Source organism: Telopea speciosissima, chromosome 3 (assembly GCF_018873765.1).
Source record: "Telopea speciosissima isolate NSW1024214 ecotype Mountain lineage chromosome 3, Tspe_v1, whole genome shotgun sequence".
Classification (NCBI taxonomy): domain Eukaryota; kingdom Viridiplantae; phylum Streptophyta; class Magnoliopsida; order Proteales; family Proteaceae; genus Telopea; species Telopea speciosissima.
In genome coordinates this window covers 49,764,085-49,779,563 of record NC_057918.1, presented here as the reverse complement: position 1 = coordinate 49,779,563, position 15,479 = coordinate 49,764,085, and the positions used below count along the sequence as shown (strand labels likewise).

At 40.2% G+C, this 15,479-nt stretch overlaps 1 protein-coding gene across 1 annotated transcript in view; it reads left to right on the top strand.

Moving 5' to 3' along the window:
* Positions 1-3,265: 3,265 nt before the first annotated feature.
* Positions 3,266-15,479, top strand: part of LOC122655758 (cysteine synthase, chloroplastic/chromoplastic-like) — a 62,911-nt gene continuing 50,697 nt past the window's right edge. Inside the window, exons 1-7 of the mRNA XM_043850076.1 lie at positions 3,266-3,527; positions 5,335-5,444; positions 5,652-5,709; positions 7,501-7,764; positions 8,518-8,655; positions 14,498-14,549; positions 14,650-14,729. Coding sequence (XP_043706011.1) covers positions 3,321-3,527; positions 5,335-5,444; positions 5,652-5,709; positions 7,501-7,764; positions 8,518-8,655; positions 14,498-14,549; positions 14,650-14,729 — 909 coding nt within the window. The 5' untranslated portion in view covers positions 3,266-3,320. The remainder of the gene's footprint in view (positions 3,528-5,334; positions 5,445-5,651; positions 5,710-7,500; positions 7,765-8,517; positions 8,656-14,497; positions 14,550-14,649; positions 14,730-15,479) is intronic.

The window sequence follows — 15,479 nt, the reverse complement described above, 5'->3', positions numbered from 1 at the left end:
TGTGTACATGGCAATTTTAAAAAAATATATTTCTGGCTTTTTTGTATTTTTTTTGTTTTTTTGGAATACATTTGGAACAGAACATGTATGGGATGTTCGGTTTTTTTTTTTTTTAAATGAATTGAGTAAAAAAATAATAAAACATTTATTGGTCATTTGGGAAACAAGTTGAAAATAAATTTTAAAAAACCAAAAACAAAATTGGACAACAAAAAAATCCAACTTATACGAGTCTCAACTCTCTACCGTCAACACCACCACCTCTACCGCCTCTACCACCACCACCGCCACCAGCGGTCCAACACAGAACATAAGATATACTTTTGTTATTATGCATTGCATTCATGTTTCTAATTTTTTTAGTTGTAAAAATATTTTTTACCAGTATACCATACAATATTTGTTGGTACACAAGTACTTCAATTTAACAAAACAAAAAAAAAAAAGTATTTTTGGCTCAGAATTACTAATTTGGAACAAAAACGTTGTCATACATAGCTATATTATTTGTTAAAGCCTCATTTCCTAGCTTTCTATTAAAAAATCTGAGATTAAAGAGAACCAATAAATCTTGATGGGAAAAACAACGTTGTTAGGCTGTATGGCCCCTGCGCCCAGACACCGGAAGGATGAAAAACTACACCCCCCAGTGAAATGAAAAATCTCACCCCTATTGGATGCCCCATGCGTGCTCTTATTGCCCCCCTTGCTGGTGTAGGGACCACACAGTTTGGCAGGTATCCACCTCCCAGGTATCCACCTCCCAATCTTGATATATAAGAATTGCATCATGGGAGAGGGTTTCCCCATGACACCCAAATACTAATTTGGGTGTATGGGAAACGCAATTTATGAATTGTAAATAGGGGATAGGTTTAGAGGAGAGAGGGGGTGGGCCCCTCACTTTTTTGTTAGAGGGCATGCGAAAGAATCTGCACACGAATGGTGTGCTGATCTTTTGCCCTTAAAAGAAGGTTGCCAGGCTGTGTGGTGTTTGCACCCAGACACAGGAAAGGCGAAAAAATCACCCCACCCTCGTGAAATGAAAAATCCCATCCCTATTGGATGCCCTCGTGCACACTCATTGAGACCCACGTTGTTGCAAGGCCACACAACCTGGCAGCGATCCCATTCCCTTATATTTATTATTATTTTTATTTTTTTTAGGGCAGGAGAACACTAACAGGTCATGTAGCCCCCTGCACCAGTGTGGTAGCTAATGAAAGTATGCACAAAGGCATTGGTTTGGATGTGATTTTTTATTTCACTGGGGGCTGAATAGTCTTTTCGTGCACAAAGGCATTGTTTTGGATGCACTGGCTAGTGTTATTTTTCCCATTTTTTAAAATACTTTATAAAAGGTAAGGGTGTCAATTCTAAGCCTGCACTAGTAGATTCGACTTGTCCTGACTGGTGAAATCCCAAAACTGGCTTGGCACGTTAGGGGACTGCATGATAACACTTTTGTTTCTGGGACATGATTCTATTCCAGAAATGACTTTTTGTATTTCTATTACTAAGCCATATTTCTGGGTAAAAAAACACGTTTGGTAACACATAATAATTTCTATTTCTTGGCAAGAAAGAAAGAAACAGAAACACGTTTGTTATGCACAATCATTTCTGTTTCTAGAATTTTTATACAATTTCAAAAATACCATTAAATACCAAAAAATTTGGTGGAGGTGGACGTGGTGGTGGGGTTGGTGGAGGTGGAGGTGGTGGTCGTGGAGGTGGAGGTGGAGGTGATGGTGGCTGCGGTGGTGGTGATGGCAGTGGTGGAGGTGGTGGTGGTGGTGGCAGTGATGGAGGTAGTGGTGGCAATGCCGGTGGAGGTGGAGGTGGAGGTGGTGGCGGAGGTGGAGGTGGTGGTGGTGGTGGAGGTGGCGACGGCGGTGGAGGTAGTGGTGGCGGTGGCAGAGGTGGTGGTGGTGGTGGTGGTTGAAGTTGCATTGGAGGTGTTGTTTTATTTTGAACATGAAATTATTGTTTTGCCCATCAAATTAAGCATGTGCTCATTAAAGAGCAACTCCCCCCTTATTTCTTTCTTTTATTTCTGGGACCGAGAAGCTTCAAATTGGAGCTTCTTTTTTTCTATTTTTCAGCAACTTTTTTGTCCCGGTTCATTCCCAGGAACAAAAAAATGAATCGATGTTAACAAATGGATTTCTCTTTTTATTTTTGTTCCCATGAACAATAAAACAGAGAAATAGAGAAACAGGAGTGTTATCATGCAGGCCCTAGCTAAATGTGTCGGGCTAAGGCCCAACATATTAGCTAAACATGTCGTCACGATGCAACTGTGCAAAGGGATGGACCGACGGGCACCCGAACGAGCCCTACACATTTAAGCCTATTTATGGACCATTTGTTTTACCCCAATTACCCCATAAATTCTCTATTTTATTCCAAATATACATTTTCTTAATCTCCTAGATTAATTTATCATCTTGCATTACGTAAGCTATAAGTAAAGTACTACAGGCCGAGTAAAAACATAGAATTGATAATTGTATATTATTGCACTATGAAGTTGATAGGCCATAAACACAGAGCACATAATTAAGGCCATTTATATGTTTGAAATGCCACTATATGTATATCCATTGAGATTGAGGGCTATGGAGCTCCAAACAAATTTGAAATTTACTTATGGGATGTCCATTAGCCCAGTGAAGAACATTCTCGCTAGCAAGTTCTTGTTTCATCACAAAGAATTGAATCTCATTAAGAGCAATATTTATAGAGACCAAACTTGCATAGCCTGATTGTAGCCCATTTAGTATCATTCTATTTATAGGCGAGTTTAGCCAATTTAGTATAAGCACGATTATAGACCAGTACCCGATCGACCCATTTTATAAATGAGACCATGCCTAGCCTATGAGAACCGATTGCTTAAATTAGATCCTAAAGTAAGGGGGGACCAATTAGGCCCAATCAAAACCGGCCCGGACCAACCGATTGACACCCTTATATGAAAAGGAAAGACTGAATTATGGCTTATGAGATTCATTGAATCTAGACAGTTTGAATGCAATTTTTTTGTTTTTTTGGAAAAGGAATGCATATATATATTTTTTGATAATACGAAATACTAATTAGATTAAAACGAATGCATGTTTCTGGCACATATATATTTGTCTATCCATGTTTGCCACGTGGCAGATCACCGTAACCCTCTCCCCCTTTTTATAACTTCCAAAGACTTATTAGAATATGACAGTGGATGCTTGGAAGTTTCTGACTTGTGAGGAGAATATCTGTTATTCTCTTAAGGAGAGTGGAGCTGTGAGGGCAGAAGCAGAACAAACTCAACTATGGCTTCCCTGTCTAACGCTTTGACTTCAATTACTCAATCGAGATTGTGGTTTTCAGGTGTCAAATCTCGAGGTTTTACAGCTCTAAATCTCAATGAAAGACCTGTATTCAGGAAGAAGATTTCTACATCTATTGTCTGTAAAGCAGTCACAGTGAAACCCGAAACAGAGATCGAAGGACTCAACATTGCCGAAAATGTTACTCAGGTTGGAAAACGGAGATATTCTCTTGGATAATTCTTGGAAATATCGATTTGGGTTTTGAGTTCACAGTTAATATTCAGGCCTATGTGTGGATTAATTTCGAAATTAATAAATGAAGTTGTCTAATTATCTTTTTAAATTTGTCATTTTGTTGTTTAGTTATTAATGGAATTTTACTGTTTATTTGATTGCTGTAGTAATCGGGGTTAATTTAGTTAAGGATTGAGGTTGGGTTACGAGATTTAAAATTCTTGTAGTTTTTATTTGTTGAATTGTTTGTCTTGAATTAGGCAATAAATGTTCTTCCTTGCCCTGTCTTGAAAATTTTTATTTGTTGTTCTTTTGCATTATATTTCTTGAGAATTGCGGTTGTATTGGAATTTGAATAACTTTTTTTACTCTTTCTATTTGCGTATAGTTACATCAGACTCGGCAGTGTGGTTGTTGATCAAATGCCCACCCCATTATTTGCTCCTGGTCAAAAGCCATATTTCGTGAAATCTATCATACTTAAGGGTGTGTGTGCATCTGAAGGTGTATAGCATACAGCAGGCTGGCACACTGCCCTGCTGTTCAAGCTGATGAAATTGCAACTATCTTGAAACTGTTTGATAGTTTCCTTTCCTTCATTGTTGCTCCACGTGTTATGTGCCATGATTAAGGCTGTTTGGCTTTGAATATTTGATATCCAGATTGATACTTCTGGTTTTCTTTTTAACTATTTTCAGCTATTAGAAATGAAGAAAGAGAAGTAGGTAGTCAGCCGATGGCACCCAGTATCTTAATAGAGGAGTGTAGTTGGAACATGGTGACAGATTGACTAACACGCTCCCTTTGATTGATTCAAGCTTCTTAAATATGACTTGTAACATGGGGTGAAAAATAGATGTAGACCACTTAATGAGATAGACTTCTACTGCACCTACAATGCTAGCAGACTTAATTGCGAGATGATTCTACATTTAGTTCCTTACCCTACTCTAAATTTTAGCATCTCAAGTTCTGTTCAGCCCACTAACACCATTTCCCAATCACTCTTTGATGTTCAAACTCTTAACCTTTGCATCTTCATGACCCATGCGTCTGATTTATATGGAACACATTTTGATCCCAAAACAATGAGAGGCCACAAATAAACACAAGTATTTTGCATGGTTTCTCTGTCTATATGTTCATACATATGAATTTGTTCTCTATGAGAACAGAGTTTGAAGAATTCAAAGCTCTTGATCTCTTTCCCTTATTCAAGAGCCCAAAACCCAAACGTCTCTGTAATCTTCTTTCATTAACTCTAGTAAAGAATCAAATTGTCCCAAGAACTCTTCCCTCTATCTTTCAAAAAGAGAACCTGGCAAATAATCTACAGTCTTGAGATGTGTGCTTTTACACCTCCATCTGTGTTCTCAAAAGGAATTAGGGTTCTGTAAAAGATATTTTAAAGAAAAACAAAAGACCCTACCTTGACCAACCTCTGTTGGATTAGGTCTATATCAAGTGAGTATCGAGCCACATGAACTCAACAGGATGCAAATTCCATATAGCGTTTTGCTAGAATGAGAGAAACAATGTCAAGCAGCTTGCCATCCTATCTGAACATAGGACATGGTATCTTGAAATCAGATGATCAGAAACCCTGGAAAATTGGGGATGGGGGGTGGACGGTAGAAGATAAACAAATTATATCTGGCATGTGATTGGACAGTCTGGTTGCATATATTATTAACGTTTTTATTTTATAACTTCAGTGTGTTGAAAACTTAAAAGCATATTTATGTTTCTGACCTTGTTCTATTGCTATGATATGTGACAGCTGATTGGGAAGACACCAATGGTATACCTGAATAATATTGTAAAGGGTTGTGCTGCAACTATTGCTGCAAAGCTTGAGATTATGGAGCCATGTTGCAGTGTCAAAGATAGGTGAGTTGAATATATATTTACGAGTAAAAAATGCTACTCTTGAGACCATGATGTTCCCCAGCTGGTTAACCTGAACTTGGAAATGTATGGTGTGGCATCCATTGGTGACCAGTAGGATTTATGTGAGGTCCCTTTACCATTTCAACAGTCTTCTCTGCATTTGTGTTCAGAGTTCCTGATTTAGTTCATTCTCACAACTTTTTTCAGGATAGGTTTCAGTATGATAGCTGACGCAGAACAGAAGGGACTTATAACACCAGGAAAGGTAGTGCGAGGATAGATGAGCTGTTATGCTTATTTCTCTATTCGCCTCCCCCACACTCTGAAAAAAAAATTAGGTTTCTCCAGTTCCATTGACATTTTCATATGGTTACCATGCTGTTTGTTCTTTTCTAGAGTTCTCTATTGTCTTTGAAAGGGTTCTGCATTATGCACTTTAATATTCATGGTTTCCTCTGGTTTAATCAATCTCCAAACATACATGAGGAAGACAAGAAGTGGGGGGGGGGGAGTTGCTGGAGTGAATGTCTCTTCATTTTGGAACTAGTTTCGGATTTTATTTTATTTTATTCTATTGTATTTATGATGCATCAGTTTTGGAGCTGGCATTTCGGTTGAGGTTTTTGGCCTGGAGAGGTCCACATGTTTTCACATCGATTCTTATCTCCATTTCACATGTTCTATCCCTCAATACCCTCTTGTAACATTGGATGAATTCCCCCTACCAATGCATGGGTGAAGGGATCATCCTATTTGTTATTGAAAAGAGAAACAACAAAACGTAGAAGCAAGTGGTCCTTTATGACCCCACAGCCTTAGCTGCCACATTTTAAAAACAGGCCCAGAGATGCAATCTTTTTATGCCACATTGTTTCTGCAGAAAGTCTTTCTCGGTTGAGTTTCCTGCTTTAATTTTCAATAAAGAACAGATGGGTAATTGTGGAGTTTTTTCTCTTCTTTTCTTCGTTTTTGGTGGGTGGGTGGGAGTTTGGTGACATTGAAGTATATCAGCTTTTCATTCCTTGGTGTGTAAACAAAAAAGGTTTTAAAGTAGATATATATTTTGGTTTATAAAATGATATTAAAACTGTACAACCAGGAAAGAAAAAAAAAACTTAAATGATGTTAACACTGAGAAGCTTAAGCCTGGTGTGCTACTGGTAATTCCATGTATGAAGGCTAGTCTTGAAGGCATTGTCATTGATCCAAGATAATGATCTTTGGCTTATCTCATTTTATTCTTGTATCCTTTATTGCTTAGGGTCAGTTCCATGGTAGCCTTTTCCATCTTCTCTGTAAATTGTTCTGGACGTACTTGTAGCTATTGATTGATATATCGTCTTATGGTCCATCCTACAGCTGTGCCTCCAATGTCTTTTTCATTTCCTTTATTGACAATAAAAGGATTTGATTAGATATTATAAATACTACACAAAATGGGCACAAAAGTTTGCCTATAAGGAAATCCATGACCATGTATAAGTGTATAACTGATTGGATCATACTATTTTTTGCCAAATAGATGCCCAATGGGTTTCAACAGTATCTTTCTGGATTCCTTAAAGTCAGAGGACCAACCAATAAGAGGAGTGGTATAATGGCATAGTTTTAGCAAGGACATGGAGCTTCATAATAAATTATTCTATTTCATTCCTTTCAAATTCCCCAGCAAATCATGAATACCATTTTCACTAGTCTTTATGATATAACCTGCAGCTCTCTTTGAGTTACCGAATTCATTCTTCCAAAAATCCCAGAAAATTTAGTTGATCTTTGACCCATTTAACCAGCAACTTTTATGTACGGGGTAGTTAGATTTATTGGAAGTTCATTATCTCTGTTTCTATTAAAAGGGGAACAGTTCCAGCGAAGAGTGGTTGCATGTGAGCTGCCCCTGATTGAAGCTTGATTCAAATAAATGTAATTGTGGTCCCTGCCACTTTCTAGTATGTGGAAACAATTAAAAAAAAAAAGGAAACTCAAATTATGACCATTTTCTGATTCATACTCATCCTTAAACCCTTCTTAGAAAAATATTTCTTCTTTATTTTTCTAGAGTGTTTTGGTGGAAGCTACGAGTGGAAACACAGGCGTTGCTCTTGCATTCATTGCTGCTTCGAAGGGATACAAACTCATCTTAACAATGCCTGCATCAATGAGCATGGAAAGAAGAGTACTTTTCAGGGCATTTGGAGCGGTTCTTGTTCTTACTGATCCAGCCAAGGGAATGAAGGGTGCAGTTCTAAAGGCTGAAGAGATAATGAAGAGCACACCAAATGGTTACATGCTTCAACAATTTGACAATCCTGCAAACCCAAAGGTATGCAGTTAGGAATATCTTAGCCCACCTTACCTTGTTATGAATAAATGCTCAGGGAATTTATTCTGATTCAACTTTGTTACTCCATCAAAGGTTGTTCTTTATTAAAAATTTATTGATCATGGATCCAATTATAGGATCATGTCCAAAATATGCTGAAGGCGGAGGCTGGACGCCATTCCACCCACATGAATGGCATAATTCTTTTACCCCCACCTCCCTTCCCCCCCAAAAAAAAAAACCAAAAAAAAAAAAAAAAAAAAACGTGGCTCAAATTCTGGGTTTGAGACCTTTACGATAATAGGTCAAATACCAATCTGATGAGATCATAGTTGTCACGGCGTCTAGGCGACCCAAGGCGTTGGAGAGGGTCCAAAATCAAGGTGACACCAACTAGGCGACCAAGGCACCCAAGTCAACCAAGGTGTCCAATTTGACCAAGTTGCCTGGACGCCTAGGCGACCCTTTGACAACTATGGATGAGATGGTCCGGCTAGCTGATCTACCATTGCTCTTCAACAGATAGAGAACTTTTAACAGAAGCTGAAAAATGATGCTGTGGATCATATAATTTGGACCATCAAATGATGATGACCTCTTTTCAGGATCCTCTAGATGAGATCATAGAATTGTGACCCTGATCCTGTTGCTTGGTTCCCTTAAGACCCAAGGAGAGTAGTTTTCTCCTTATAAATAGATTATCCATTCGTATGTAAATTATGTTGTCTTTTTTTTTTGTTGTTGTTGTTGCAGGTACACTATGAGACTACTGGTCCAGAAATCTGGGAGGATACAAGTGGTAAGGTGGATATCTTTGTTGGGGGGATCGGGACTGGTGGAACAATTTCTGGGGTTGGTCGGTTCCTGAAAGAGAAAAAGCCAGCTGTAAAGGTATATAATCTTGTCCTGTAAAATGGCCAAAGCATTTTGACATTCCTCCTATAAGCCTTGGGATTAATTTGGGTTCTTTAGAGCAATTTTGAAGGATTGCTATGCCAAGCTGATAAGCTGATGTGCTGCATATTGCTATAACTTGAGTTTAGCAGGTAAAAAGACAAAATGTACTTAACAGTATTCTTAGAAGCTGTGACCAGCAGGTGCCTGTGGGTCACAAAACTTCCCTGGAATGTAGTTAGTACTGCAGTATCTCCCATGAGAAAAGCATATTCTTCTTTTGAGCTGTCTGCTAATTTCATGCTGATTGTAGGCATATGACAATTCAGATAGGAGTTGAGGGTTTAGAAAATAAGAAAAATCGCTCGTGTTCATTGTTTCTGTTGTAATATGGGTTTTAGTCCCACATTGCTTAGATGTATTCTCTTCATATGATTTCAGTATTATAAATAAAGCTGGGCTATGATCACTTTGATCATGCCAGTAATCATGGAATTCCACATGGCATCAGAGCCAACAATATTCCGGGAATATGAGAATTAAAATTTTTTTCCTTTTTTTCTTTTTTTTCTCTCTCTTCTCCTTTGTGTTTCTGCCCTAAGGCCAACCACCACCACCGGCAGCCTTTCGCCAGCCCTCCACCACCACCAGGCTCCCTCTGCCGGCCCTTCTTTTTTTCTGCCAGGCCCTCCCACCCCTTCCGCCACCACCGCCAGCCCTCCCAGGCCCCCCTTCTTCCGCCTCCACCGCCAGCCCCCCCACCTCTCGCCATCCTTTCTTTTTCGCGAGAGGGTCTCCCTCACCTTGCCGTTATTTTTTTTTTTTTCCACCCTTGGTATTGAGTTGACTCCCGCCAAGGGTCCTTTTTTTCCCTCTGTATGATTTAATTATTTTTGGAGGCCTTGTTTTCTGCGATTTTTTCCAGCCACCATGCCTGACGCTTCGGAGATCACCTCTGCTTCTTCTGGATTTGATGGTTCGTCGCAACGTGATTTTATTCCGTTTCCTGTGAACACCATCAAGTTGAATGGAGGCAATTATCTTATGTGGTCTCGCTCCTGTTTATTTGCGATTGGTTCCCGTGGCTTATCTGGCTACATCACGGGCGCCACGGTCAGGCCTACAGAGGCTGGTTCTGCACAGGATCGCTGGATGAATTTTAATTTCTTGGTCATGTCATATTTGGTTAATTCCATGGACCAAGACATTGCTGGGCGGTACCTTCTTCTTGACTCGGCTGCGAAAATATGGAAGACAGCCAAAGATACTTATTCTCAGGTTGGGAACGCTACCCAATGCTATGAACTCCGTAAAAAAATTCTTTCTACCAAACAGATGGAGTTGACACTTTCTCAGTATTACAATACCATGTGTACGATGTGGCAACAGTTGGATTTTTTGGGCACCTTCACTGCCACCACTGATGTTGATGCCATGGCCTATCGCAAGTGGGAAGATGGTTTACACGTCTTTGATTTCTTGGCAGGGCTGAATATTGAGTTTGATCATATCCGGTCAAATATTTTGAATCGGGAACCTCTCCCCACTCTTGAACAGGCCTATGCGATCCTTTCGGCTGAAGACAGTCGACGAACAGCCATGGTTCACCTAGTTACTCAGGAGAGATCGGCTCTTATTTCTGGGTCACATTCTGCCCGTGGGGGCTCTTCCCGTTCTGCTAGCACTGATCGGTCCTCTGGTGATCGACCACCCATTAAATGCGATTACTGTGGGAAGGAATGGCATACGAAGGACCGCTGTTGGAAACTTCATGGTCGCCCTGCAGACACTCGTGGCCGTGGTAGGGGTGGTTCCAATCGGTCCAATAATTCCCGTGCTCATCAGGCAACTATTGAGGATCAGCCTGATCATTCTCTGTCACAGGTTATGGAGGATTTGCAAAATTTGCGTGATATGGTGACTCGTTTGGACTCATCTTCTTCGACATCTGTATCTCCTTCCATGGCTGCCTCGGCTCTATCTCTACCTGCTAATCCCAATACACCTTCTTCCACAGGTATTTCATTTGGTGGGAATTGCACCTCGGCCATGCCCGATTCTTGGGTAATTGACTCAGGGGCAACCGACCATATGACCGGTTCTTCCTCTTTTTATTCCACTTATTTTCCTTTATCTGGTCATAGTAAGGTTCGAGTTGCTAATGGGTCTCTTTCTCCTATCTCGGGAAAGGGATCCGTACAGTGTTCTTCATCTCTTACCCTTTCCTCTGTGTTACATGTTCCGAAGTTTACTACTAATTTGCTTTCCATTGGTAGCATAACTAAGGATTTAAACTGCAAAGTAACATTTTTTCCAACCCATTGTTTATTTCAGGACTTGGAAACGGACAGTACGATTGCATGTGGTAAGGTGGTTGGTGGTTTGTACGTGCTTGACGGTTCCAGAGCAGCTTTGACATCTCAGCCTGCATCTTCTGATTTTGATTCTGCACTCTTTGAATTGAATAACTGGCATCGTCGTTTGGGCCATCCACCGTTTAGTGTTTTGTCCACTTTATTTCCTAGTTTGGTGAAGAGATGTAATAAACATAATTTTTCTTGTGATGCTTGCACTTTGGCAAAGCAAACTCGAAGCATTTTTCCCATTTCTGACAATAGAAGCTTGCATCTTTTTGGTTTGATACATTCTGATGTATGGGGCCCTGCCTGTTGTGTGTCTAGCTCTGGATTTCGGTGGTTTGTCACTTTCATTGACTGTTTTAGTCGGACGACTTGGGTATATTTGATGCATAGTACGATTGACGTCTTTACCTGTTTCACTTTATTTCATAAGATGGTCGAGACATAGTTCGATGCCAAGGTTAGGATTCTTAGGTCCGATAATGGAAAGGAATACATGGACGGTGCCTTTCGGTCTTATTTGGACAGCCATGGGATCATTCACCAAACCTCTTGCGTTGATACTCCCGCTCAAAATGGGGTGGCTGAACGCAAGAACCGCCATCTTCTGGAGGTTGCTCGTTCTCTTATGTTCACTATGGCTATTCCTCCTCGCTTTTGGGGTGATGCTGTTCTTACAGCTACATATCTTATCAATCGGCTTCCCTCCCGTGTTTTGGATGGTTGCTGCCCCTTGGATGTGCTCTATGGGAAATCAACCTTTGTTGTGTCTCCCAAAGTCTTTGGCTGTGTCGTGTTTGCCAGGAATCATCATGTACATGGCAAATTTGATCCCAAGGGACTACGATGCATATTTCTTGCTTATTCTGCAACCCAGAAAGGATATAAATGCTATCATCCTCCTACCAGGAAAGTGTTTGTCACTATGGATGTTGTGTTCCGGGAGTCTGAAGCTTACTTTAAACAGCCGGAAACTCTGCAGGGGGAGATTATAAGTGGTGAAGATGTCCTGCTGATTACTCCTCTAGACATTGAAATACCTACTATAGAGGATACCTCTGTTGAATTCGAAGAAGGGGTTACTAGTCAAGAACAGGAAGTGGGACAGCTACAACAAGAAAAAATTCTATACACTCGGGGAACTGATTTTCCTCTAGACGGCCCTCTATACAAAGAGACCACCACCACTGATCGTACTCAATCGGCATCTGCTCCTGCTCCAAGTCTTGCTCCTAGTCAGATTTCTGGTAAGCCCCTATTGATCCCAGTCTTGATTTACCCATTGCTGTTCGGAAATCAAAGCGAAGTTGTACATTGCCCCCTATTTCCAACTTTGTGTCATATAACTCACTAACTCCTGCTTTCCATGCATTCATAGCTTCTTTATCCTCTGTTTCCGTCCCTAACAACTGGCAGGAGGCTATAGCCGAACAGAAATGGAAGGATGCAATGAATGAAGAGATGCATGCCCTTGAAAAAAATCAGACCTGGGATTTGGTGAGTCCTCCACCTGGAAAAAGACCTGTTGGTTGCAAATGGGTCTTTGTAGTGAAGCACAAGGTTGATGGCTCAGTGGAGAGATACAAGGCGAGGCTTGTTGCCAAAGGGTTTACTCAAACCCAAGGTATTGACTACCAAGAGACCTTTGCTCCTGTAGCAAAGTTGAATACTGTACAGGTTATTATCTCTTATGCTGTGAATTACGGATGGGAACTCCAGCAACTTGATGTGAAGAATGCCTTCTTGCATGGAGATCTGGAAGAAGATGTCTACATGGAGATACCTCCTGGTTTTACTTCTTCAAAACTTAGGGAAAGGTATGTAAACTGAAGAATGCCCTATATGGTCTGAAACAATCACCTAGGGCTTGGTTTGGCCGGTTCCATAAGGCTATGATTGCTTATGGATACAAGCAGAGCAATGCTGATCATACGTTGTTTGTGAAGAAGGTAGGACAACAAGTGACAATGCTGATTGTCTATGTTGATGATATAGTGATCACAGGCAGTGATGCACAAGAAATACAGAAGTTGAAGGCTTATTTGGGCACCGAGTTTTAAGTCAAGGAATTGGGTAGATTAAGGTATTTCTTAGGGATTGAGGTTGCCTATTAAGCTAAGGGCATATCTCTCTCTCAAAGGAAATATACCTTAGATTTGTTACAAGAGACAGGGATGCTTGGGTGTAAACCAGCGGATACCCCCTGGAGCCCGACACACATTTGAAGAGTAAGGACGGCGACCCGGTGGACAAGGGCAGTTATCAGAGGTTAGTTGGCCGATTGATCTACCTCTCACATACTCGGCCGGATATCACATTTGCTGTAAGCCTTGTCAATCAATACATGCATGATCCTCACTCTTCTCACTTGGAAGCAGCCTATAGAATTCTCCGTTACCTTAAGTCATCTCCTGGAAAAGGAATCTTGTTCTCTCCTCATAGCCACCTCCGGATAGAAGCATACACTGATGCAGATTGGGCTGGCAGTCCTGATGATAGAAAATCCACATCTGGGTATTGCACATTTGTTGGAGGAAACCTAACTACTTGGAGAAGCAAAAAACAAGCTGTTGTGGCTCGATCTAGTGCTGAAGCTGAGTTCCGAGCTATAGCCCAGGGTATTTTTGAACTTCTTTGGCTCAAGGGGCTGCTTCAAGATTTGGGGATGGTTACTGATCTTCCTATGCGACTCTATTGTGATAGCAAGTCCGCAATCAGCATTGCACACAATCCGGTTCAACATGATCGTACCAAACATGTTGAGATTGACCGGCATTTTATCAAAGAAAAGTTGGAACAAGGGATAATATGTATCCCATTTATTCAGTCTAGTGATCAGTTGGCTGATATCCTCACCAAAGGAATCAGTCCTAAGTTATTTTTTCCTATAATTAGCAAGTTGGGCATGTTTGATATGTATGCACCAACTTGAGGGGGAGTGTTGTAATATGGGTTTTAGTCCCACATTGCTTAGATGTATTCTCTTCATATGATTTCAGTATTATAAATAAAGCTGGGCTATGATCACTTTGATCATGCCAGTATTCACGGAATTCCACAGTTTCTATTACTTTTAAACATGTAGTGGGTTGACTAATAATCTAGAGATCTACCTGAGCTCCTGTTTGATTAAAGAATATTTAGATCTTAGGTTTCATGAAATCAGCAAAGAAAACGTCCCAATTTCATTATGAACAGTCACTGGAAATCAAACTCTTATTCTTGATGTTGAGTTCTTCATAAAAAATGACACTGAAGCATTCAAACTCCTATACAACTACTGCCTTCTCCCCCCCTTTCAGTTGGTTTCCTACTTTTGTTTTCTGATCAATTAATTTATTATTACTTTAAAGAAGGAATGCTTTTTGGGTGTAAACTTTGAGGTAAAAACAAATGCCTTGTGCCAGATGTGGTTTTGAATAAGTGGGTTTTGTCTTGTCCATTTGTTGATACCCAATTGAATTTTCATGGTATATCAGGTTATTGGTGTGGAACCTTCAGAGAGTAACATTCTTTCAGGGGGAACGCCGGGTAAAGAAGCAAAAAAATCCCTTTGGCTGGTTTCACTTCAAAATAAATGTTTCTTTGATGGTTCATGAAATCTCTTTTGGTCAATGATTCAAATATGCAGGTCCTCACAAGATCCAAGGAATTGGAGCAGGTTTTGTGCCCAGAACTTTGGACCAAGAAGTAGTTGATGAAATCGTAGAGGTAGATGCTTATTTGCTCATCCTAATATTATTTTACTATGTATCCAAATGATATTGCCTTGTGATATACTAGATACTTTTATGTCAGACCAGTAATTTTATTCTGGATTCTGACGTTTCTTCCATTTTTTCATGGAGAAGGTTTAGACTCTCACTACCATAAGCTAGGTTGGCAAAGTTGATGTGTGCTAATAATTAAAATTAGATTTTAATAATAGAACTTGCTACAGGACAGAATCGTAGTGTTCCAAGCTTAGGAATCAATAGGTCAGAAAGTAAAAAAGTGGGATAACTCACAACAGCCATGGAATGCGGCTCAAAATCTAGCCAAAGTATGGTTGAAACCTGCTGTACTAGTGACAAGAATATCATGAGAATCCAATGGTTAGATGAGAAGTACCAGGGGTGGACAGAATACAGAAACTTAAAAGAGCACCAAATTAGTAAGAGAAACTGAAATAACTACAGATCAGTAACTTTGATGGACCTTAGATTCAAGTTGATGGAATGTAACGTAAGAGGAATTAACTCCCCTAGTTTGAGCCCAGTCAAAGGGTTGAAATTAATAACTTGAATACAGAACTGAGAAGGAAACCAGAAACCGCAAGCTGCTGTACCTCTGTGGAATCGACAGTATTTGGTGATGAAACATAGGAGAATCCTTGACAGCAGTGATGGAAGGACTGAGATCTATTTTCTACCTTCAAACATCAGTCCAAGTTGCTGCAATATCCATCCCACACAATCTATG